Genomic DNA, 27462 nt, shown 5'->3' on the forward strand with positions numbered 1-27462 from the left:
TCATAGAGGCATGGTGGAAATAAATCAATCACACTGGCCAAGAAGTAGTTAACAGAGACCTGAACAAGCATTCACAGCATCAGGAAATAGGATTCTATAAATCAGACATTTTTCCCGATTGGTTTTTACAAGATACTCTCTATGAAATATATCCAAACACAGACACATTCCCATGGGAACACGTGTTTCTTCATATGCACAGAGCTGCAATAAAGTGAGCAGTGTACCCCTTGGAAAGACTCTCTCTTCCCAAGTCAAAAATCTGTTCAGTGCAATCTCTTAGACTGTTAGCATTGCAAGCACAATGTCAAAAGGCCTTCCAGGGAGCTGAACTATGGATGATTTTAGCATCATAGCAACAGAACCTGTGGGAATCTGTGCCTGGAGACTTCAAGCAGAACAGGTAACAGAACCCTGAGCAAAGCCGATCATTCATTTCCACAAAATTCTATTTTGTTGGTGTTCATGTTTATTAAAAATATATACCTTTACTCCCTTCTGGGTGCCCACATGTCCAAAGTTCTGAGGAGGCAAGAAAAGCAATTGCAGAGAAAGACGATGAGCACCAAGAAGAGAAAAGAATCATGTAGGGAAGACACACAAAGAACCACTAGGAGATGGGACCTGGGTTTGAGTCCCAGTTCAGACCCAAATTGATTCAGACATCATCCTTATTTGTTACCTTCAGTTATCATCCTTGAAAAGCACAGTGCATGATCTCTATATCCCTTTATAAACACTAACATTCTGAAGTTATTCTTTAAATTAAAGAACTGTATATTCTAAAGGATAAAGAATGGCACACCAGACCACACTATTTCTTTGTTTAAAATCCTTCAGTAGTCCCCTGATGCCTAATGGTTTCTGAACATTTTGTGTGTGCCACTAGAAAAGTCTTAGCATGATTTCCCAACATACATATTACTTATAAATGATACGCATGTGCTATCAGATTTGTAAGTTACATGTGTGTGTGGTGAAACCATACATAAAGGTGAAATTTTAAAGAATGAAATATAAATAGAGGTAAACATCAATTCTAAATGTCTTTCCATACTCATTGGACCATCTTGCTTGACATCACTTGGCAGCATAAAATCCCATCTAGAGAACATGAACACACAGGCTAAAGTTTAAGCAACTCATCATGGCACAGAAAAGTCATTTTAATTTGGTTCCTGCCCTCTTCTCTAGCTTCACGTCTTTTTGCCGCCCCAAACTCAATGTTCCAGCAACTCCTTCCCTGCACACACCCTATTACTCAGCTCTGAAGCTTTATTTACACTGTTAGTTCCATCAGCAATGTCCTGCACTCAGCTCTTCACCTGAAAAACACCTCCTCAACTACGGCAGAGACAACAGTTGCCTATTTAGCACACATCCTCCTCAACTTTCTTAATAACACAACTCTGATGTAGGCTTTTTTGTTTTGGTATGGTTTGGTTTGACTTTTAAGTAGGCTCCTTCCCAGTGTAGAGCCCAATGTGGGCTCAAATCCACAGCTCTGAGATCAAGACCTGAGCTGAGAACAAGAGTCAGATGCCTAACTGACTGAGCCACCCAGGCGCCCCAGCTCTGATGTTACTGTAGGTGGTAGTGTGATCAGTGAAAAACTTATCTTTCCTAGCTTCCCATACAGATAGTGGACTTCATGTAATGGTTTTACAATGTAATGGTTTTACAATGAGATGTAACCAGACATGACTGGGTGAGGTGTCAGAGGTTAACATCCTGAAACAGAGGCAGACTCAGTACACACACACACACACACACACACACACACACACACTTTTTCCCTTTGTTCTTGTCCTTCTTCTGCCTACAACATAGACTTGATACTGAAGGTAAGATAGTAAGACCAAAAAAACCAGCCCCATGCTCAGACGGTTTAGTGCAGGGAATCAAAAGAAAGGCAGTGACCTGGAGGACAGAGATCAAAGCGGAGAATGGTGCCAGAAAGGGAGGCCCTGGGAGGGCTTTTGTTTTGTGCCTCGAAAGCAATGGGAAAACTTGGGAAGGTTTATGCTTAGAAGCCACAGCATTAGATTTTTATTATAAAAAGCTCATGCTGGTGGCAATGTGTAAAATGGGCTGAAGAAAGCAAGTTTCCATTCAGTGAGAAGTTTAGAAGCCTGTTGAACAGTCTGGGTAGGAGGTTCCAGGAACGCAGACATGAAAGCATTTAAGAAGGAGAGAGGGCATGAATGAAAGAGATATTTGGAGCACAGAACTGCCAGCACTTGGTACCTAAAATTCAGGTGATGAGGGAGGAAGTATCATGGACCGGCAAAACTGGATGGGTAGTGTTACTATTCACTACAATTAACAAAACAGCAAACGAACAGCCCCTTCCTGTGTGCTCATGACCAGAAGGCTGTGCAAGGTAGGAGAAAAATCATACAAGGGCAGACTAAGAATAAACTCAAGACCAGCCCTCAGCAAGGCTGGTAATATCATTCAACACCCTCCAAAGTTTTCTCTAGCCCTCTCATTCCCCCATTCTCTACTTAAACCTTTCCCAGTCTTAGACGCCTGCCTTCCCTACTTCTAAACCACATTCTCAGATGATCATCTCATCTACTTCACACAGGAAACAGAAGCCACCCATAGGGAGCTTCCTCGCCTTCCCTTCTGAGCATAGCCTCATCCCCGGGTCTGCATTCATCACCTTCTTCCTAGAGCAACAGAACAACTATATCCCCACTTCTTTCTAGAAGCCATTCCTCCTGCCTTCTCTGGAAACTCAGGGTATCAATTCTCTTTCCTCTCTCTAGTATTGTCCACCTATCACTCATTACTGGAACATTCCCATCAGCAATTAGAACTGCTCAAGCCAATCTCTCTCCTCTCCAACCAACCAACCAACCAACCAACTTTCCACTATTCTTCCTCCTCTACCAACTGCCTCCATTTCCCTTTCTCTCCCTACCAACCAAATTTCTTACGGAGTGTCTAAACTTACTGGCTGTTTTCTCAGCTATTATTCTAAGTCTGGCATCCAGCTCTCTTGGCTTAAATCCTTACTACACATCTGACTTATGGCTTGAATCCACACTAGTTAGCTGTGTGAATTTGGTGATTAACTTCATGATGCCTCAATCTTCCTCTTCTGTGAAAGAGGGGAGAGGGATATCATTCTCTCATAATGCTGTTGTTGCTGTGTGTTAATCCATATTAAGCACCTGGCACAGGCCCGGGCATCTAGTAAATGCCTGGTACGTTTGTTGTAGTTTTTACTGAATTATTATTTGCTCCTTTGCCCCCACTTTTACAATATAGTAAGTGGAGTGGCTCTGAGTTTCCAAGTCACTTTACCAAATGGCCAGCTTTCAGTCTTCATTGCCTTATTATCTCCCTGCCCATTACTCGTTAGCCTTCTTTGCAGGTGCCTCCTCCTCACCTGGCCTGCTAAAACTCCTCTTCCCCAGGTCTGGTTTTCTTCTGCGGCTGGAGTCTTCCACACATACTCCCAGCCCCAAATACCTTTGGCACTGGTGACTTCCAAATCTCTATTTCTAGCCTCATAGCTCCATCTTCTCACTGCTTTCCAGTGAGATATCCTGAATATCTTGGAGGTGTGAACTCATGACCTTCACCTTCTTTTACTTGTTTTAACTTCCCTCTAAAGCATCTGTGTGTCTCTGAGTGTATGTATTCTCTAACACTCATTTGTTCATTTACCATATCATGGAGCGCCTACTATGTTCCAAATCTGCTTCTGTATGCTATCTTGTCTTCAAAAATATTTGATGGAGTGTATAACTAGTACACAAAGATAGAATGAAGTCCGTGGTATTGAAAATTAATAAAAACAAAATAAGCTGAGATGGGGTTCAACATACCCCCCACTACAGATGAGTCTCAAATTTGCTTGAAGTCCTCAAGCAGCTGAAGGGATGTGGAATATTCTGCCACTTGGGTCAATATTATGTCCATGGGAGACCAAGAAAATCAAATAATAATTCAGGAAAATGAGGATAAACTAAAACTAATATGAGTACTCAGATCAGACAAGATTTTTCCCATGCAGCCTATATTAGGAGGTATCTGTGTGAGGTCATCTTAATTTCCAGGTATTACTCAGATATTACTCTCTCTCAGTGTGGCAGGTAGGCAAACTTAGACCCCCCGAGGTTAAGTGACTTCCTTGATACCAGTTACACAGCTAGTAAATGGCAGCATCAGGATTCCAACTCAAGTCTATTATGGCTCTAAACCTGTTTTCTTTCCATTACCCCAAAGTGCATTTCAAAAATAAATATCCCTCACCCAGAGGCTCAAAGATCTCTACATACAAGATCCATAACAGGGCGACCTATGACATTGCAAAAACTCTGTATCTGAAAGATCCCCTAGCAGCTCTGTACATTCAATTTAAAGACAAATGCATGGTCCTTGGTAGAAAAGAACAGGGGGAGGGAAGCAGAACATGAAGTATTAATAAACATCGTAAAATCATTACCTGGTCCCTTAAGTAGCCTCTGAAGTAAGGGCAATGGTGAAAAAAAAATTGCAAGAGGCTTTTTTCCCCTCCTAATAGATTGTACATTTCAACAGCTAAAAGGGTATGAAAATTTAACGGAATTTTTAATGTCTTTCTAGGTTTTATGATACCACAAAGAGATCATCTCTGTTCTCCTCGCCATGAGAACAGATGGGTGGCTGGGGTGGTGGGGCCATGACTCACCACCTCCACGTGCCCGCAGAGGCTGTCTCTGCAGTAGGTGAACTTTTGGAATCAATAGGGCTCACAACAATGCAGTTTCTGCCAGCAAACCTTGGAGAGCCCATTAGTCAACCAGTGACCTGCCAACCTGACCACAGCAGCCTTCTGATGTGTATTCTCAGAAAGGTTAGCCTGTGCTGGGAAACTGAAAAGGTCGTGAGCATCACACAATCAAAATCCACAGAAGTGGGATGAAGGGCATCGCAGAGGAGCTAGGGAGTCAGAGGTAAGGGCCACCGTGGAAACCAAGGTCACCACCTGCTGGCTACATGACCAAGAGAAGCTGAGTAGAAGAGACAGCAGCTCTGACGTGCCACATACAACAGAGAAGGGCAGCCACTGGAGGCGGCTGCTTTCCAAGAACCCTGAACTAAATGATCTCTAAATGGCTGACAATAATGGCACCAGGCCAGAGGTCCAAGTGGGGTCTAGATACAAGTCTCAGGTTAGTAACTTTGAAAAGAAGGAAAAAAATCCAAAAGTGACTTGTGAATTTTAATGTGAATGAAACACATGCAGCTTTGCAAGGGTCATATTGTCCACTTATTCTCCTCCTGGAATTTCAGAGGAGCCAAGATAATTCTGATCCTCTGCGAGCCATTATCCTCAGGCCTCTTTTCCCTACACTCTTTCAGAGAAAGGGGAGGAGGAGCCTCTGAGATGGCTTGCATCTTTTGTGATCTCCTTCAGTCATCACCTGGAGTCAGCAATCCAGTCAAAGATCTGGATTAGAGTCGGGCTTCATCATTTATTACTGTTTTTGATTTGGGGCAGGTGGTTCTATCATGCTAGACAACTCCAGACTGTTCAACTATTTCTCAAATTTACTGGATCTAAATTATTTTCTTTATACACATCATTCTCCTATAAATGCATTATTTGGGGCTGGGGGGGGCAGTGGTCTTCATAAATATAAGACCTGGAATGGGACACAGGATTTTAGATGTAATCTGACCAGAACTGAAGCTCTTGCTGATCTTGACCAGAACACTGCAGCTATCTCAATACAGCCTCTGCAGCCTCATGGTCAGATATGCAGGCTCTAGAGAAAGCCAATCTCTGGCTCCATTCCTTACTGTGTGACCTGCAACTTACTTAACCTCTCTGTGCCTCAGTTTCCTCATCAGTAAAGTATAATAGTACTTACCTAGACTGGCTAAAAGGATTAAATAAGTTAATAGTTATAAAGCATATAAAGGAACTGGTACATAAGAAGTACTCAACAAATATGTGGTTCATTGTTCCTTAGCAATCAAGCATTCTCTAGTGGGATTACATGTCTATCACTGAGAAGCAGTTTTTTCAGTTGGGTTACAACTGACATATAACGTCACATTAGTATCAATTGTACAACATACTGGTTTGATATTTGTATATACTGAGATGATCACATTAAGTCTTGTTAACATTTGTCACTTACTACAATTTTTATTCTTATGATGAGAACTTTTAAGATTTATTCTCTTGGCAACTTTCAAATATACAATTATAGTATTATTAACTATAGTCACCATGATGTACATATACACCCAGGACATACCTGTCTTCCAGGACTTACTCGAAGTCTGTACCTTTTGACCACATTTACCCATTTCACCTATCTGCCACCTTGCCTTGCAACTGCCATCAACTCCCTGTATCTATGAGTTGCTTTTTTTTTTCATAAGACCCCACTTAAGAGTGAGATCATATGGTATTTGTCTTTCTCTGACTCAGCTCCATGATCCACCCATGTTGTCACATGTTGCAAGATTCCACTCTTTGTGGCTGCATACTATTCCGTTGTGTGTATGTACACACACACACACACACAGAGCACATCTTCTTTATCCATGCATCCACTGAGGAACACAGGTTGCTTCCATGTCTTGGTTATTGTAAATAATGCTGCAGTAACCATGGTGGGGGACATATAATACCCACAAGTGGAAACTGGGGGATCATTTGGCAGTTCTACTTCCAACTTTTTGAGGAAACTCCAGACAATTTTTCATGGTACCTGCACCAATTTACACTCCAACAGTGCATGAGGGTTCCAATACCTCCTCTCCCACACTTGTTATTCCATCTTTTTAATGCTAGCCATTCTGATAGGCATGAAGTGGTATGTCAGAGTGGTTTTGATTTGCATGTCTCTGGTGACGAGTGATGGTAAGCATGTTTTTGTGTGCTTACTTTTCTTTAGAAAAGATATACTGTCATTTCATTTTATTTTTTATTTTATACTGTATATTCAGTTCTGCCCATTCCTTCTGTGTTTTTTAATGAAAAGATATAATAACTCTAAATTTATCCCTGATAAAAATTCACATTGTTGATTTTAGCTTACCCTTCTAATCTGTTGTTTATAAAGAAATTTAGATTATGTTATTTAATGTATTATTTATGGCTCCCTGTTTTATATCACTTGCAATATTTATTCAGCAAGCCCTCTATGTTTACTCTAGCTTGCTGACTGAAAATATTAACAAGGGCAAGTTAAAATGTAATGCCATGTGTCATACCACCAGGGACTCACAATGAATTGAGATTAAGTACTTTGTCAAGAGTCTTTGTGATAGTTTCTTGGCCATTTGGGAATACATTCTGAATGTATCATTCATTCCAAATTCCTTTATTTTAACAATGAGAAAACTGTTAGAAATTCTTCAAAAATGTACAGCCAATAAGACACCTTCCTTCTGTGCCATTTTATTGATCAGTAGTCTTCTCAAAATTTAATTAACCCATTTATTTTTTTCAACAATATTCAATGAGCAGCTATTTTGTCAATAAACAAATACATACAAGAATAATCAATGAGACAGTGACAAGTACTAAGAAGGAACTACCAGAGAGAAACGGAATACTGCTGGAGCAAGGAAAGCAGTGGTGGCTCAGAAGGTAAGGGAAGGCTCTTCTCTAATGACATGTAAGATGAGATATAAACAAAGAGAAAGTGACAACCATGTCAATATTTTGAGAAAGAGCAAAGCAAATAGGGTGCTGAATTAATGCAAAGGCTAGAAATGCCTGAAAAACAGAAAGAACATCATTGTGGCTGGATGGTAAATAAGTGGGAGGTGGCACGCAATAAAAGAAAGGGGGTTTAAAGAGACAGCTACTGTGTAGGACTTTGTAGAACATGTCAAGGGATTTCTATTCTTTTTCTAGTTGTAACGGAAAGCCACTAGAAGAATTTGGGCATGAGAATGGCATGATCTGATTTACATTATTAAAATAATATTCCGGCTGCTGTAGCAAATGGATTATCAGAGAGAAGAACATTATCAAGGAACCCAATTAAGAGTCTGGTACACTAATCCTTGCAAGAGATGAAAGTACTTTGAACTAGGATGGGAACAGTGAAGAGGGGTAAGATTGAACCAATTCAGGGTTCATTTTGAAGCCAAGCAAAAAGAACTTGCTGACAAATTGAATGCAAGGTGTAAGAGAAAGAAAGAGAAGCATCGAGAATCACTTTTAGGTTTGGGTCCTGACCAAACAGGAGAACTGTTGTACCTTACAGAGAAGCAAAGGAGACCACGGGAGGAGCATGTTGGGTGGTTGGGCTGCATGGGAAAATCAAGAGTTCTATGTGGGATCTCAATCTCCTCTATTCAGCAATCCATCCAATATGTATTTAGTGGTGATGCTAAGCAGAGGAGACAACAAGAACAGTGCAGTTGAGGATATGTGCGAAGAGAGACAAGACATAAGTACTAGGTGCTACTGGAACTTAGACGATGCCCAACGATCTAAAGAAGGAGACTTACTGAGAAAGAACTTTCAAGAACAGGCAACATCTAAGGTTAGCTACTTCCTAACGACATCCCCTTTACAATCATATGCAAAATCATCAAAACCAAGGTATGTCATTAACAGGAAGCACATAGGTCAACAGTTTTTAGGGGCCAAATTTTTGGAAAACTGGGAGCAGCGTCTTCTCTGAGCAGCAATTCAAACTTGCTCTCAGGGGCTCCAAGATCACAACTGCAATTTATGTTCCTACTTCTAGATGCCCACCAGAGCATCAACCACATTCAATCTGACTGAAGCTAGTTCTTTGAGAAAATGATTTCAGCATTGTCTTGCATCCTGTTCCCTTTCAATATCCCTTTCAGCTCTGGCCACAATGGTCTTCCTTCACCAGTGCTCCCTCCTGCCGTAGTCACTGCAATTTCTATTCCCTAACAACAATACTGTTCCCAAACCTCTTAGCAGAATTCATGCATATCAGCCTCGTCTAAATATCAATTCCTCAAGCCTGTCCTAGTTTCCCTGACAAGGCCATATCCCATTATTATACACTCTTAATGCCCCCTTTACCATTCCTTGTAGCATTTACCTCAGGGCCGATTTTGTGATTGATTGACTAATACATTCTTTACTACACTGACAACTCCAGGAAGGCAGGCACCATGTTGGTTTTGGTGCATCATTATTCTTCAGCAGGGAGCATGATGCCAAGCATTAAGTTAATGAGCGAGAACTAAGAAGGAATAGAAGAGTATTTCCTCTCTTGATGGACATGGAGGAGGGCACTTGTTGGGATGAGCATTGGGTGTTATAGGAAACCAACTTGACAATAAACTATAAAAGAAAAAATACAAATAAAAAATAACACACACACATACACACACACAGAGTATTTCTTCTCTTTTTATCCAATCATAAATATGATCTGACCTTTGCAAACCATTAACCCAATCTTTCTGTGAATATAGTTATCAAAAGTCTTTCTTGGTTGCTCACAGAATGTGGTATTAGGGGAAGCCCAATGTTAGCTCCCTTTATCACTGTGATATTTTACGCAGTACTGAATCTTCTCATGTCAGTTGATTTAGCTAATGTTTACTGGGAGGTCTTACCAGGAGTCAGTTTATATACATCACCACTCCATTATGAAGACCATGCAAGGTAGGTATTCCTACACCTGTTTAATAGGTGAAAATCAAGTCTCATAGAGGCTTAGTGACTTGCCCAAGGTCATACAGTCAATGTGTGGTGATTCTGGGATTCAATTATAGGTCTTTCAGACCCAAAAGTTTCTAACTTCTGGTTTTCCAAAGTGTAAACCTGGAGTACAAACTATTTTTCAAATCCATTGGGAACATAAGAGGGACAGTGCATGAAAAGAAACACTCTTTGGAGTTATAAAGCACTGTAGGAACATTAGTCACTGAGTTTCTTAGCTAATCATCACCTATGTGTCCTATGTATTTTCTTTGCCTATGGATATGTGCCTGTTTATTCATGAGAAAAAGCTGACGATTGCCAGTTATGAGACTGAAGAATTTAGGAAAACCTATAAATCTGGTCAAGGTAACCTCTCAAGGAGGTAAGACTTCAATGTGATGATGATTTTGAAGCAGAAGTCTCATTATTTTATTATATGCTGCTTGGAAGAAAAGCTGTGTGAACCTGAGGGTAGAACTCAGAAAAGCATTGCCCAAAGTCAGAAGAAGTTGGTAGTAATTATCTGGGATCATTCATAGGGTACTGGCTTTGGCAGACATGACCTATCACCTAGGGAGGACTCTGAGTTCAAGAGAATGAACAGTTAGGAAGAAAGTAAGAAGTGGCATTTTTTTGAAGACTTAACTATGTGCTAGGATTGTTACCTGCATTATTTCTTTTAATCCTCATAATATACCAGTTAAGGCTCAGGAAAATCAAGTAGTTCACCCAACAATATGACACAGCCTACATGGCTTGCACGAAGGAACCAGAACTGAACTCAAGCCTGATTCTGGTGACCAAACTTTGCTTGGACAAAGTCCAATTCCTGCGTGCAAGGCTGAAGACTGGACAATGGATTGGGTGAATTCACATATGTAAGCCTGTCCCTCAGTGACATTCTTCTAGTGTTTAGTCCCCTTCAAATGATGGTAACCAGATTGGTTAAGTGACAAGGAAAGGTGGCATGGAGTAGTGGAACAACCAGAGGACTGGGGGGTGGGGGGGTCAGGACACCTGGTCTCTGGTTTCAGCTCTGTCACTAAAGTGCTCTAAGAGCAAGGAAATTCACCCAACCTCACTGAATCTTGGTTTTTCATCTATAAAATGAGGGCAAGAGCAAAATCTCTATGATTTCTTTCAGCTTGGCTCTTCTCTGACTGCCCAGCAGTAGCAAGAGAAGTTGAAGACTGACCTCACTTTTGAGGGGGGCTTCCAATTATCTTCCAGATGCCATCACAAAAGGAAGAGCAGTTCCATGAAACCTTAGACACAGTGAGACTTCTGAAAGCCATTACGTTACAGCATGATGTGGTCATGCTCCCTTACCCTCCTGGCTCTGCATGGCTATTCCTGGAAGAGCCAACAACTGAAAGGGTACTTCTGGGAATCTAAGAGTGGCAGTGGGGGTGGGGGGGGGAGGGAGCATAATTACTTTTTTAAGGCTCAACAGTCAGGGAACAGAGTGTTGAGAGAGCAAAGATCATTGCCCTCACAGTGCCAAAACGCATTTAACAATGAGAACCAACAGGTCTACAGGCATGGTAAGCCCCACTGGTCTGTGACATCTGGTATCTCCTTTCAGCTGCACAACAAACCTTTATGGTCAGGAGGTAGGTAGTAGGGACTGGATGTGATTAGAGGAAAGAAACTGATGTGGGGTGCTCAGGGGTGCATGCACAACCATTCTGATAGGAGCTGTAAACTTCTAAAACTGCCCAAAACCTTATTGACAGCATGGGCAGGAGTAATAATTAGAACCATCTCTTGAGAGGAATGGAGCCAATCTTGTTATATTGAGTCTCTTACCAGTGGCCTCCTAAGGAAGGATAGAAACCCAATTAGAAATTAAACCCAGTCCCCTCTCCTTTGCCACTCCAGGTCCACTAGGCTCCAGCCACATCCAACAATTCATGGACACCCACAGTCTTCTGTGCCTCCATATCTTCACCTGGGCTGTTTTCTCTGCCTTGAAAATCATTTACCCTCTTTGCTTAAAAAACTACCATTCATATTTTTTGGATATCTCAAATGCCATCTCCTAAGAATTCCTTATGAGATATCAAAATACTGCTTGGTACCACCTCAAATTGAGAATTCCTGGGGCACCTGGGTGGCTCAGTCGGTTAAGCCTCCGACTTCAGCTCAGGTCAGATCTCACGTTCGTGGGTTCGAGCCCCGCGTCAGGCTCTGTGCTGACAGCTAGCTCAGAGCCTGGAGCCTGCTTTGGATTCTGTGTCTCCTTCTCTCTGCCCCTCCCCCTCTCATGTTCTGTCTCTCTCTGTATCAAAAATAAATAAAACATTAAAAAAAATTAGGGAATTCCTGCTATGCTTCCCCACAGTATTTTCAACATGTCTGGACTTACTGAAAAACAAGAAAAACACTGAGATTATTGTTTTATTTACCTCCCCTCTCTGCCTAATGTACACAAGATGCCCATGGGCATGGATCATGATGAATACATTTTTATACCTCTCGTACCTAGCCTAGCACCTGGCACATAGGAGGCACTCAATAGTGTGGCTGTTTGGAGAGCAAGACTGGATGGAGCACTAACGAACAAGAAGACTTCTAGGTCATTCTCCATTAGGCAGAAATTTTATTTTAAAGGATAAAATAACATAGTACAATACTCAGGTGATATGAACTTGCCTCAGGTACTGTTCTGTCACCTGGATAAGAATGAGAAGGGTAGTAAGAGAAAGTGGGGTAAGACCAAAGGCTCGGAGTGAAGGGCAAAGGCAAAGCCCAGTCAACAGCACCTGTAGGGATGATCTCCCCCAAGACATGACAAATAGTATTGTATTAAGCCCCATAGAGCCTAGAAAATGCTGGGATTACCTGTGGCCAATGATTTCTACAGACCTTCCAAAACATATTACTAAAAAGGGCACCAATATGTCATGATACCATGATGGAACAGCAAAACTCTAAGTGAAAAGTCACATTCTAAGAAATGAATGGATGAATCCTTGTAAACATGTCTAGTTCTATTGGGAGAATTCAGATCACTGGGTGTCCTGTAATACCCACAACTATGGATGCTAAGAGATGTCTGGATTCAGGCTCCTAACACTGGCCTTGGTGCATATTACTGGTAGAAACCCCCTACGCATGTTTCTACAAAGGGATTTCCTCTTCTCTCCGTCAGGATGGAGGAGCATTCATGTGAACACTCTCATTTCATACTTCTATACTCTTACTTATTCCACCCATGAGAAGAAGGATAGCTTAGCTCATCCAGGAGACTCGGGGGCAAAAAACAACCTCCCCGGGGCCGTGTTAACAAGGAAGTAGAGCCACTGCTTTGAAACAGAGTAGCACAGGCCTGGCATATGTCTCTCCTTTTGAACTATCTATACCAGGCCAGCGGGCTCTTTCATTCTGTGCATTAGGCAACTGAAGTGCTGAAGCAAAGCCAGCCAAGTGTCATCTCTTTGTTTCAGCCCAGTGGCCTACCAATGAATGGATTAGGTCAGTGTCATGTAGGCCCCAAGGTCTAGCCAGGTTCAGAAAAGAGGTAAAATTTCCCCACTGTGCCCTTTAATTCAGTTCTATAATTTGCTTCAAGTGGCTCTGGGAATTGTTCTCAACTGTTTAGATTTTAGAGCAGAACAGTGGTGAGTACTGGCCCAGCTAAGTCCTCAGTTCATACTTGTGATGAGTCAGGATTCTTTTATATGTGTGTGTGTGTGTGTGTGTGTGTGTGTGTGTGTGTGTGTGTGTGTGTATGTATATATATATATAGTTTACTACCAAGTTGGTTTCCATATAACACCCAGTGGTCTTCCCCATAAGTGCCCCTCTCCATGACCATCACCCCCGTCCCCTTCCCTCCTCCCTCTCCAGCCCTCAGTTTGTTCTCAGCGTTCAAAAGTCTCCCATGATTTGCCTCACTCCCTCTCCCCAACTCTTTTCCCCCTGTTTCCCATTCCCATGGTCTCCCACTAGGTTTCTCCTATTAGACCTGTGAGGGACAACATATGGTATCTGTCCTCTGCCTGACTTATTTCACTTAGCATGACTCCCTCTAGGTCCATCCATTTTGCTACAAATGGCCAGATTTCATTTTTTCTCATTGCCATGTAGTATCCCATTGTATATATAAACCAGATCTTCTTAATCCATTTGTCTGTTGATGGACATTTAGGCTCTTTCCATGATTTGGCTATTGTTGAAAGTGCCACTATAAACATTGGGGTACATGTACTCCTATGCATCAGCACTTCTGTATCCCTTGGGTAAATCCTCAGCTGTGCTATTGCTGGGTCATAGGGGAGTTCTATTGATAGTTTTTTGAGGAACCTCCACACTGTTTTCCAGAGCAGCTGCATCAGTTTACATTCCCACCAAGAGTGAGGACGGTGCCCGTTTCTCCACATCCTCATGAGCATCTATAATCTCTTGATTTGTTCATTTTAGCCACTCTGACCAGTGTGAGGTGGTATCTCAGTGTGGTTTTGATTTGTATTTCCCTGATGCTGAGTGACACTGAGCATTATTTCCCTACAATGTGATGCCTACATGACAAAAAATACCTAAAATGTAGCTTTAGTTAATTGCAGGTTTTATTTTACTCTATGGAAAATGATCTTCATAATCTTCAAATAAGATTTTGTCTGTTTTTGTTGTTTTCTCTGAAGCAGTCTGAAATAGATCCTATCATGGAAAAGTCTCACTGAGATGCTGTTATAGGAATGAGGCTGGACTGCAGCTATCATTCTGGTTTGGGTGTGCCTTCCTGACAGTCCCTTCTTAAGTGGTAAATATACTCATGAAGAAAGGACTGTGAGCACTGAAATTACGAAATGAAATCACTGTCACCTAGTGACATCAAATAATTCAAAACAATTTATGGAGAGTATATTAAGTATTTCGGACAACTGAGGCCAAAAAAGGAAATGTTTATCAAGTTCTCCATTCAAACGTATTTCATCAGTATCTACCAAGTGCCAGAGAGTAGGCAGTGCCCTGTGCATCTCCCAGAAGGACAGCAATGAAGTTTAAAAATAAAGCATTCCTCCTCTTCAGGAACTATTTTCTTTCACATATGCTGTATCTTCCACTTCGCCTCTCACTTAACAGTTAGTAACTCACTCAACTCCTTCTACTTGAGCTTTCAGTCTTTTTTGGCCTGGTTTTTCTGATCCCAAATAATGAATGATCTAGAAGCTAACACACTGAACCCTTTTACATCGCAAAGCTCTCTGTAATGCAAATTATCACTCTGTACTTTAGCCATGTTGTGCACATGAGCTTCCAGAAGCGACCTGTCCAGTAACACAGCTAAGCACTCTACTCAGGAAGTAAGAAGGCATCTGGGAAGTGCTGAAAGAGACCCTGGATAATGGATGGCAGCAGGTGGGATGCTTCACGTCTTCCTAAGGGTGCTTATTCCTCACTGATCTCTTCCTTCCAGTTTGCTTTTGATAGATCTTTAGGATCAGATGGGTGATCTGGGGATCGATTCTCATGGAACTGAAGGTCAACATTTATTGGCACAGATTATTTTGTTGGACTGTGGGTGCATGATTCCTGAAAAACACTGGGTTCGAGTGTTTCCTATCAATTCTCAAGGTTCATTTCATTAGTATAGTTTTGATTATAAATAAATGTTTACTATAGTCTTTTGATCACAAAATGATCCCTCCCCCACCCTGCACTTTGTATCATGTTCCCAAATCAAATCTTCTAAATACTTCCTTTAATGAAGGCAAGAGGTAGTAACATTTTAGCTTTGGAAATTTGCATGTAAGTTACTTAAACATTGTAAATTTCTTCCCCTGTCCTTTAAATGCACCGTATAAATACTGCATTTGATCCTTAACTTACACTTCATCAATAATTCATTTCAAAAATATCCCTCCGTAAGACCATCAGTTGCTGAGGTGTTCAGTTTTCGGGGAAAGCACTTATTTACTGCATGAGCCCAGAAAGGCTGGTAAAGACTTGGCTAAAAGCTCGCATGGAGCAAATTATGGTAATTGTATTAATGCTCAAATCCACAAAGCTCTGCTCAAATCTGCTAAAAGGTTTTGCACTTTATTGCCCACATCTTGATGGGCAATGAGTCCACTGGAAATGTTTAACACTTCATAGGGAGGCTTCCCAGATTAATTTCTTATAGTTATAAGAATTACTGAAGAATGACTGGAGGTATCTTCCAGAGCAATCTTTCAAAGTCAAAACTGAGAGTTAAAAACCTCTTTACTATCTTCCACTTTTGATTCCAACTGAAACTACAAGTTCAAGTCACCAGAAATGAAAATCAAAGGAAATATCACATAATTAATTTTGATGAATGGGTAAGTTTTAATTCACGTATGGTAATATTCTGGTTAATGATATGTCTCCTTAGGACATCCATTAAAAATCCATTAACTTAACAGGCTAAATCTAATAAAGTTACTCTGGAAATTTTCTGCTAGATTAACATTATGGATTTTTAACGAATATTTCCTGTAGGTACTGCTCTATTAGCAAACTGAATATACTAATTAAACATGGGTTTTGTGTCAGGGTTGGAGGAGCACCAAAGCATTAAAATACACAAAAAATCAGAGTTGAAGTTAGACCCAAGTTCCCAAATCAGCAAATATCATTACAGCTTTTAAAAACAAAAAGGGCCAACCTACCAGGACAAGCCATTGCAATTTATCTACTTACAAATAGTAAAATGTATTCACTTACTAATCAAATAGTAATTAAGCTATGACCTTGTCCCATGCCGGGTGCCAGGACTGAGGACACAAAGGTAAATCAGTGAAAATCCTGAAATCGAGGACTCGCAGTCTAGCATGGAATCAAGGCACACCCAAGTAACCAATGTGTACTAGGGTAAGATATGGCCACTATATCTTGGGAATACTCAGAAGGAACAACCAAATTTTGGGGATGGTAGGGAGTAAAAGTAACTGAAGTTGAAATATGTGTTCCAATAAGATACTACCTCCTTCTGGGCCTCCCATTGGAAGGGTTTTGATCCTGACTTATCATTTATTGCTTCCGCACATGGTTAAATGAGATTATTTATCAAATTCTCATCTGCCCCCAAGTAAACATGATTTTTGTCGCTGGCTGTGAGAATTACATGCAACAAGGTATGGGAAAGCACACACAAATGTGCTTGAAATATGTAAGGGGAGGCAGGGCTGGTACTTATTTGATGGTTACTATTCATAGGCACACAATGACTATTAATTGGAAGTCAATATAGCAAAATGGTTAGAGCAGGATTTGGAATCATTCCAACGTGGGTCTGAATTCTGCTTCTACCGCTAGCAAACCACACAGCTGGCATTTGAACAACTTTCCCTTTTCTGACCCTCAGTTTCTGCAGCTGAGGAAGATAAAATACAACAACTCTGTTACACAGTTTTAAAAATTTAACAAGATAATGGTTGTAATACAATAGTATCATGTCTGGGAAGCAGTAAACTATTAGTGTTAATTGCTACCATTAACTCTGTCTTCACAGGTAACACTGGAGAGATACAGAAGGACATGTTACGAGACTGAGCTAAGTTCAAATCATCAGTGCCAGAATTAGAATTGCCCTGGCTCCCAGTTCAGTGTTCTGGACCCATCTTGCCTGTACCCCTCAATTAGAAGACAAGAGACCCTCCCCTAGTTCTCAGTCCTGATGGTTCTTCATCAAGGTGGCAAGCTCATGGGGGTGCCTCCAGAACAAAACACTGGGGCCTCGGGACTGGTGGCCCTGCTTTAGCTCTAATGACCAGTACACTAATATCCTGGGGCTCTGGGCTGATTTTTGTGTCCCCCCAATTCCTAAACTGAAGCCCTAATCCCCAATGTGACTACATCTGGTGATATGGTGTGTAGGAGGTAATGAAGGTAAAATGAGGTCAATGGGTGGGGTCACGACCCAGTAGGATTTGTGTCCTTAAGAAAAGAAACATCAGGGATCACTCTCTTGGGCACACTCTTTCTCTGCACATGTACAAAGATGAGGCCATGTGAGCACAGGTGAGAGGCAGCTGGCAACAAGCCATGAAAAGAGGCCTCAGCATTAAACATAACCTTGTTGGCATTTTGACTTTGGACTTCCCAGTCTCCAGCAGGGTGTGAAATACATTTCCGTTGCTCTAAGTCACTCAGCCTATGGTGTTCTGTTATAGCAGCCCCAGCAGGCTAGAACCCAGGACAGTTCTTTGCCACAGTTTTCTCAGAACCCCTGCCACCTGTCTGGGTCCCAACAACCTTCCTGTGTCTCACACATTCCATCAGCATCCATTTATCAGTATCGCCTGTGCCAAGACACTCAAGGGTAAGGCACAGTGGTCCCTGCCCTCTAGAAGCTTCCCGTTGAGCATCAGCTTCTGTGTGGCTGCCCATTCTCCCTAGTGAACAGGAAGCAGTGTCTAAAACCCCTGGCTGGTTGACAGGAACCCCGACACGCCACCCTCTAGCCAGCTCACTCAGCCCTCCACCATAAAAGACCGACCCTGTTCCCCATTACTCTCCAAGCTGCTGCCTTCAAATGGCCTGGCGACCCAGAATTTTCAAGCCAACTATCATATTAATCATAGTAATACTTAAAATATGAAGACTGTTTTACATTCTCTGAAATTATACTCCCGTTAGCAACTGAGATTCCATCACACCCTACTCCCATCCAGGTATGAATACGTGTTCCAGTCTAGCTGATGTTCGCTTTGGGTGCTAAATATTGGGACTGCTACCCAATCCCTCTGGAGGCCACCATTTACCCACACCCATTGCCTCCATCTATCTCAATAAGCAGTCTGCTTTGGTAGGAAAGTGCGGAGTTAGAGATCATACTTCTAATATTGACTTGGCAACTTAATAGTGGACAAGGAACCAAATCTCAGTCTTCCCTTCCATAAACTGGGAATAGCTAGCTACACTAACAGGTTTGTGAGGGCCAAATGAGACAAGGACTCAGAATGTAGCTGATGAAGGAGAAAGCTGCCTTACTGTATTCCTCTTGGTCCTGAGCTCTTCCCCTTCTCTACCAGCTCAGACCCAGAGATGGTTTCAACCGAGCCAAAGAAATTCCAGAATGGCTCTTTGTGCTTACTGCTCTGTTCTTTTCCCCCAGACGTAGCAATGTGGAGTTGAACAGACCACAGACCTCCAAGGTATCCTATCTACAATATAGTAGTGTAGGGGCTACCTGAGTCTCTCATGTTTCTATCCCTGAACTTTAAGAGATGGGTCACGAGGACTCCCACAGAGAAAGGTGAACTGGAATACCTATTGCACGACTCAGTTATCAAGGGCAGTCAGAAGGTGTAGCAGACGCTAGATTTTTCCCAATATTCCATAGCACAACTCTCAAGGTTTAGCTGGTCATGAGCATGGACACATGGTTACATGGGCACACAGCTGCCCGGCCAATGACCACATTTCCCAGCCACCCCTTGGCAGCCTAGCTGGGGCTTATGAACAAGTGCTGGTCAGTGGGATGCGATCAGAAATGACGTGGCTCATTTCCAGGTTATGCACGCTCCAGAAGAACATAGATGGATTTCTCTGGTCCTTTTCACTCTTCCCATTCACTGGCTGGGAACTGATGAGAACTGGAGCAACTACAGTCGGAGGTCATGTTGTGACAACGGCAGATCTGGCCTGACAGTCACTTTCCTCTATTCTATCACATTAAATGGGAATTACCTTCCATCTTGTTTAGCCCACTGTACTTTTTGCTTTTATCGTTGCAACATCTTAGCCTAAGTATTCAAGAATACCAAAGGATTTCTCTTTAATTAGGAATAACTGCTTACCTGATGATAGCTTACTAGAACTGTTAAGTAATAACTAGGGAAATAAACAAGTCTCTGTGAAATGAACAAGCAAACTTTAAACTTTCAAATGCCAGCTACTGTGATATGTACCTAGCATCTAAATTCTTTCACCAAGTATACCCCTACCAGTCACCCATGCCTTCAATACCTACTCATTGCCACGTAAATCTGGAAATCTCTATGGCCTCAGACAGGAACCACTGGCTCATGTTCTAGTTTGTTTTGTTCCTGTTTTTTCTAATTTTGATATCTCCAATTTTTTTTTTCTGTTTGTGGCCTCACATGATTCCTTGAACCTAATTCACAAAACATTTTCCTAGTACCGATGGAAAAGAGTTTATATGTACCCCCTTGATTATGCTGTTCCCAGCTACTCCATGTCAATGTCTTCCTCCATCTAGCCCGATGCCTACAATTCTGTACTTCAGGACAGAATCCCAGACCGTATCTCCACTCAGCTCCTATGAGTCCCAACACAAGGGCCCACTAGTCGTCATCTACCCACAGATGTGTTCCTCTTAGAAAAACAGGGCTGAGTTTTGCATTTCAATTCATAGAAAAACAAACCAAAAAACCAATATCCTCATATATACATATACATAATCACTCTTGAGATGTTTTCATTTTGGTTTGCTTTTACCTATTTTGCTGTAATTGTCCGCAACAAGATCTTCCAAGCCGATCATCTTCCAGAAACTGTCATCCCAGCCTTTCTCTGCCGAGTACGTCCATTTGCACACCAGGGAGCAGAGAGACCTAAGAAAATGGGAGAGAGGTAGAACCAATAATATAAGTCAGGCTTCCTTTATATTTCGTGAAATACCTACCCGGATATCTGAAGTAGCATTAAGGAAGTAGAATAAGCCAAAGAAATTACACATCCCTGTTCAGATTCAACATCTCCATTTCTTTTTTTAATTATTATTTTTTTTAATTTTATTTTATTTGTATTTTATAGTTTATTGTCAAGTTGGTTTCCATATAACACTCAGTGCTCATCCCAACAAGTGCCCTCCTCCATGTCCATTACCCCCTTCTCCTTTCCCCCCTCCCCCATCAACCCTCAGTTTGTTCTCAGTATTTAAGTCTCTCATGGTTTGCCTCCCTCCCTCTCTCCAACTATTTTTCCCCTTTCCCTCCCCCATGGTCCTCTGTTAAGTTTCTCCTGTTCCACCTATGAGTGCAAGCATATGGTATCTGTCCTTCTCTCCCTGACTTATTTCACTTAGCATGACACCCTCGAGATCCATCCACATTGCTACAAATGGTCAGATTTCATTCTTTCTCATTGCCATATATTCCATATATTGCCATGTATTCTCATTGCCATGTATTCCATTGTATATTTAAACCACATCTTCTTGATCCATTCGTCAGGTGATGGACATTTAGGCTCCTTCCATGTTTTGGCTATTGTTGAAAGTGCTGCTATGAACATTGGGGTACATGTGCTCCTATGCATCAGCACTTCTGTATCCCTTGGGTAAATCCTCAGCAGTGCTATTGCTGGGTCATAGGGGAGTTCTATGGATAGTTTTTTGAGGAACCTCCACACTGTTTTCCAGAGTGGCTGCATCAGTTTACATTCCCACCAAGAGTGAGGAGGGTGCCTGTCTCTCCACACCCTTGCCAGCATCTATAGTCTCCTGTTTTGTTCCTTTTAGCCACTCTGACAGGTGTGAGGTGGTATCTCAGTGTGGTTTTGATTTGTATTTCCCTGATGATGAGTGACACTGAGCATTCAACATCTCCATTTCTACCTGGCCACGGGTTGGTGACTGTGGTTCTGAGGGATGAGTAAATGGGTGTCCTACTGTTTTGTGTATGTTCAAAATTCTGTAATAAAAAAATGTAAAAAAAAAATCAAAATGGTGCCTGGTTTACATATAGTTGCTCCAGTCTAAAGCAGTATTTAGTAGAAGGAAGACCTGAATGCTGGAACGTATTTTCCTCTTCCGCATCATTTCTCCTACATTCAGCCTTATGTATTTTACATTCCAGTAATAACAAATCATTTGCAATTCTCTGGGGGGAAGAAACCATATTCTTGCCCATTTCTATGTCTTTGCCCTATTCCTACTTGTTTGGAAAACTCTTCCCAGTGTCTTCACCCTAATAAGTGAGTCCCCAGTTCTGGGAATAGGTGCTTCTCCTCTGAGCCCCTAGGATGCAAAACATACGTCTATCATTGCCCTTAACATGCTGTGTAATTAACTGCTCCTTTACATACTTTCCCAAGAGTGCTATTGCCTTCCAACCCATGCTTCATAATGTGCCCACGGCAAACCTTATAAAATGAAATCTGATTATATCAATCCCTGATTAAAACTCTTCAATGGCTTCTCACTGTCTTCAGGAAAAAGTCCAGTCCCGTAGCTGGGCTTAAAATGTCTTTCGTAATATGACTGTGCCAACTTTCAGATTCCCGTCTGGCCATTCCCACCCCTGCTTTCTTCTTTCTCCAGTGTGGAATTATCTGAAGTCTCCCTTAAGCAGGCCTGATGCCTCACTTCCCTGTGCACTGAAACCCTTCATTCTGCCTGCAGTGTTCCTCATTGTTACGTATTTGCTAGTTAGTGTGCATGACTTAGCTGAGACTATCTCTTTTCATGAAGCCCCAGCGAAGGGCAAGCTGAGGCCAAAGCCTCTTCTCTAAGCTTCAACCTGGACATACCCTTAACATTTACCACGGCAACTGTCTGTCCACTCATTTCCCTATCCTCCCACTAACTGTAGCTAAGCCTCCAGAGCCAAACCAGCCCTGCCCAGCTCTACCTCCAGTACTCAGTCCACATTCAGCCAAAATGCATACTGACTGAATGGCAGCAACCAACAACCGAATGTGGTCCGTCCACCTCAACCAGAGGTAAGTGATAAACTTGGTGAGCGCACACAGTTTTAAGGATAAACCTATCTCTTAGAGTCAATAGTCTAGAAGCATCTCATTTAGTCATTTATCCTGATTCACTCATTCACTTACCTACTCAGTAAGTATTTAGTATTCAGTTACTATGCCCCTGGCACTATGTGATGCCCTGGGGAACTGGTATTATGCAAAGGAGTTGGTCCTCTGCCTAAAGAGTAGTTGACAGACAATCTGGGGGACACAGAAATCAATAAATCACACCTCAAATCACATACTAACTAATTTCTAAAGGAAGGAGAGAGAAAAATGAAAACCTTTAGCAAGGGAATCTGATATAACCCCGTAGGAGGAAAGGGGAGAAAGTATCAAGCAAGAAGGGCTCCACAGAGGAGGTGACATTTTGTGAGATCTAAATGTCTTTTAAAAGCAAATGCAGGGGTGCCTGGGTGGCTCAGTCAGCTAAGCGTCCAGCTTCAGCTCAGGTCTTGATCTCATGGTTCATGGGTTCGAGCCCCGCATCAGGCTCTGTGCTGACAGCTAGCTCAGAGCCTGGAGCCTATCCTTGGATTCTGTGTCTCCTTCTCTTTCTGACCCTCCCCTGCTCACACTGTCTCTCTCTCTCAAAAACAAATTAAAACATTAGCATTTTTTTTAAAAAGAAAGCAAATGCATGTTATTTATCATTAAGGACTTTTCCAGAGGTGACCGAGATGCAGAATACCTCGAACTCAGGAGGGTATGTGGGACAGATATACTAAAGGAGCGCTAGCATCAAAAGAAATGTAATACACATGTGCTAAATCCTTTACCTTATAAAAGACAATTCTTAAAATCTAAGGTATCAGGAAGATAGTCACCTATGTAGCACATTCTGAAGAACATAAAATAGATCAAATCCTCTTGGTGCAAAGCTGAAATTCCAACTTTTTGGAAGCTCTGATGGCTCAAAGCTATGGAAGAGAAGGCAGTGTGGACGGATTATTTCTAATGATCTAGCCACACAGAACAACACCTCACTCTTTAAATACCCCAGTCATTTGCAGAATTCTATACCTCTGCTCTCAATGTTCCTTCTGCCTTACTTACTTATTGCTCCTTCCACTCATTCTTGACTACTTGGCAAACTCCCATTCCTTCTTATGGTCCAGCTCCTAATGGCACCCCTCCCCTCCCACCACCTCCAAGCTCCCTCTTCTGAGGTAGTATTCTAAGGTGGTAATATTGCCTTCTAGTTCTTAACAGTGGTGGCAGGTTGGGGTCGCGGCCGGAAGGGTCCAACCCTCCACTTATGGTCATCTCTTGCCATGTCATTTGTAGCTGCCCCGCCCCCTCTGGTCCCCACTCTGTGCACAGAGCCTCCTTTCCTGTCTCTAGACTTTGGATTCTGTCACATGGCTGGATTTGGCCAAAAGAATAAGTCAGGAGGACTGCATTCTGGCTTCAAGCCCAAGCTTCGAAAGGCATTCTGTGTCTTGGTTGGCTGTCCTGAGCCTCGCGCACAGCCCTAAGAAAATCTCATGGGGCCAGCACACTGGTGCAAGGAGTAGGAGACATATGTCCAGCAGAGCAATGACCACCAGGCCGAGCCTGGATCACACATCCCCAGGCCAGACCTGATGCAGTAAATTCAGCTAACACTAGAAGAATCATCCCGCAGAGCACAGCCTAAATGAGCAACACCATGAGCCAAATAAAGGATTCCTGTGTTAAACCACTGGCGCTGGCTGTGGTTTGTAAGGAAGCAACAGTTAAATAACTCAACACTTTAAGGCTCAACTATGTTATTCCAAGCAGATTTTCCCCCCATAAAGGCCAAGGAGAGGGATGTCTGGGTCCTCAAGTCCTCAAGCCTCAAGTCAAGTTAGAATAAGTGCTTTGAGGGAAAATGACTGAGCCCAGGAGGCAGGGAGTTTCAAGGCTGCCTATGCCTTGGGCAACTCTACAGTCCTTCTTCAGGATTATTCAAACACTCAGGGTCTATTTCATTTGAATCTGTTTAAATCAACTCCTAGGTGATAGGAATGTGTAAAAGCAGCAGTGGGGGTGCCTGGGTAGCTCAGATGGGTAAGCATCTGCCTCTAGATCTTGGCTCAGGTCATGATCTCACAGTTCTGGAGTTTGAGCCCTACACTGGGCTACAGTTGGAGCCTGCCTGGGATTCTCTCTCTCTCTCTCTCTCTCTCTCTCTCTCTCTCTCTCACTCCCTCCCCCAATCACTCACATGCTCTCGCTCTCACTCTTGCTGTCTCAGAACAAATAAACTTTAAAAAAGTTTTTTTAAAGACATCAAAAACAAATCAATGAACAAAAGCAGAACTGGCAAAATGTAGAGAATGTCTGAGGCTTCCAGCTCTCCAGAAATCTCCAGGAGGTGGAGTGAGTAAAGACAAGGTAACAGTCGCAGAACAGAAGGCGAGGCCTTTACAAAGACCCAGGTTTGTCATTCCCTGAGGCATGTGTGAGCAGCCAGCAACTCCCAGAATAGCTATTCCCCATCAGGCAAGCTGACCGAGCAGCCCACTGGGGGTGGAGGGTGTAATTTGTAGGATCAGAATCACAGAGAGGGGAGAAAGGCTGGGGCTACACTAGCAGGCTTGGTTGCTTCAAAAATGGGCAGCCAGGGAAGACTGTTGTCCCCAGGGCGAGGGGCCAGAATCCCGGGGCAGAAACTACTGGACCTTCACTGCTGTCAGATTTGTTAATGCTAAAGAGACTGTCAAATCCTATATGCAGGTCAAAAGGACAGCAATCAAGGAGCAGGCAGTACAAAAACCATACCTAACTTAGGGCACCAGGGGATGTGAGAGGGAGCCTCAGACAACATGTATTGGAGGGCAGGTATCTCTGAAAAGAAAATGGTAAAACGCCTGGGACTCGATGTCAATAATGGAAGCAGCAGGAGTACAGAAGGTGGTGAGAAAGTCTTTCTGAACGAGAACCACTGATTTTAAGTTTTAAATGTTAAAAATTTCTGCAGAGAACTAAAAAGAAAATCACTGGCACCGTTGAAGATCATATTAATGATGGGGAAGACCAACATCTCCACTACCCAGGGCAAAGGCACGAAGAGGGAAATAATGAAGGAGGAAAGAAGAGACGTGGAGAGCAGATCTAGTCACGTAATATGAGAATTACTGTAATTCCACATGGGATTTTTTTTTTTAAGGAGAAAAGGAAAACCAAGGGGAAAAAAAAGAGATGAAAGAGATGCTATAATTAAACGAATACACTACTAGATCTTTTTTTCATTGTTATTATACTGTGCTGAAGCAAGATGTAAGCCCACAGATTAAAATGCTCATTAAGTCCAGGAAGTGAATCCAGGAAATTCTTGAATTTCAAGCATCAACAGAAAATTATAGCAGCTTCCAGACAGAAAGAGCAAGTTCCTTACAAAGGCAAGAGATTCAGCAGCCAAGGAATTCCCATCTACACCTCTGGAATGTAGAACACAGTGGAACAGTGTACAGACTATGAGGAAAAATGATCCAAAAATCCTATGCCCAGACATAATATTATTCAGCTGTCAAGGGAAAAGAAAAACATTTTCAACATGTAAGGATTAAAAAAGCAAACTTCCCATATCCGTGCTCTGAAGACAACACTGGAGAATGAACTGACCAAAAAGACAAGTGATTCAACAGAAGGGAAATCAGAGACTAGAGGAACCAGGGGTGGCGAGCGGATGTTCACCCTCTCTCCATATGCGTGTGTGCATGCTTACATATGCACACGGGTATGTGTGCGCACACATACAGATATGTACATACACACACGTTTAAACCTCCATAGATGATGATAAACCATGTAAACAGGAATCTGTAATATTAAGTTCTCCTGAAACACCTTCTTGCTATATTAGAAGGAAAAATCTATTAATGGCCCAGAAGTGAAAATATTGTTACCAAAATCTCAGAGTCAAAAATTGAAGAAGGGGTAAATATACACACATATGCATACAGGAAAAGTGTGCATATGTGTGTATACGTATGTTTGGGCAGAACATAAGTTTATTAATGTTCAGGATGAGAAGGCAATTTCTAACAGAATCACAAAGCTTAGTAGAACTCTCAAAATAACAAGGAATTAAAAAGGAATAAAGAGAATGTTATTAAGTCAGTGAAACCAAACTAAATCAATCAAAAAGGAAAGCAAAAGAGGGTAATGTACTATAAATAGAAAATAAAAATAACATAGAAAAAAATAGAATTTCTTATTACAGTTAATTATAACATATGTGAATGGGCTGAATTCCACAATTGGTTAAAAGTAATATCCACACTGGGGTTAAAATTGAGTAATATCTGGTTTACAATACAGTTTTTTAAATATGAGTAAAGGGTTTTTTATAAAAAGGTCCACAAAGAAGTAACAAATACAAGTTTTTAGTATGACAATATAAATATCAGACAAAGGAGAATCCATGATCAAAAATAGCAGCCAAGAGTAAGAAACATTCTATAATGACAAATGCTCAACCAAAGAATATTACCATTCATTAAATTTTATGAACTGAACAATATAATGTAAAATCTATAAAACAAGGGTTCCTAGATTTAAAAAAAGAAAAACAAAGGCCCTTGATGGGGCTCCTGGGTGGCTCAGGTGGTTAAGCACCCTTCACTACAGGTCATGATCTCACAGTTTGTGGGTTCCAGCCCCACATAGACAGAGGTCTCTCAGTGCAGAGGTTGCTTCAGATACTCTGTGTCCCCCTCTCTCTACCCCTTTCCTACTTGCACTCTCTCTCTCAAAAATAAACACTTAAAAAAATGAAATGAAGAATGTCTAAAAATTAATAACCTAAGCAGCCAACTTAGGAAATCATGAAAAACATAGATTAAATTGAAAAAAAGTCAAAAGAAATAGTAAAGAAAAAAGAATATGAAAGACATAAAATAATAAAATTCAGACAATCACAAGAGCCAAAATATGGCTCTACGAAAAGGCAATACAAACAAATTAAAAAATAATAATAAAATCTCTGGTAAAAGTGAGGAAAGAAAAAGAAGAGTAGGAAAAAAATAACAAATATCATGAATGAAAATAAGAGACATACTTACAGATAAAGCAGACATTAATAGAAAAGAGATTAAGTAAATAACATTACTCTAATAAATTTGAAAATTTAGATGGAATAA

At 41.7% G+C, this 27462-nt stretch overlaps 1 protein-coding gene across 8 annotated transcripts in view; it reads right to left on the reverse strand.

Annotated features, from left to right (window-relative positions):
* The window catches only part of FGGY (FGGY carbohydrate kinase domain containing), a 418690-nt gene that overhangs the window by 240589 nt on the left and 150639 nt on the right, over nt 1-27462 (reverse strand). For all 8 annotated transcript variants that reach the window (XM_029948058.1, XM_029948056.1, XM_029948055.1 and 5 more), the window contains one exon: nt 20096-20211. In XM_029948058.1, the coding sequence (XP_029803918.1) occupies nt 20096-20211 (116 nt within the window). The remainder of the gene's footprint in view (nt 1-20095; nt 20212-27462) is intronic.

The sequence above is a fragment of the Suricata suricatta genome, chromosome 8 (genome assembly GCF_006229205.1).
Source record: "Suricata suricatta isolate VVHF042 chromosome 8, meerkat_22Aug2017_6uvM2_HiC, whole genome shotgun sequence".
In the NCBI taxonomy this organism is placed as follows: domain Eukaryota; kingdom Metazoa; phylum Chordata; class Mammalia; order Carnivora; family Herpestidae; genus Suricata; species Suricata suricatta.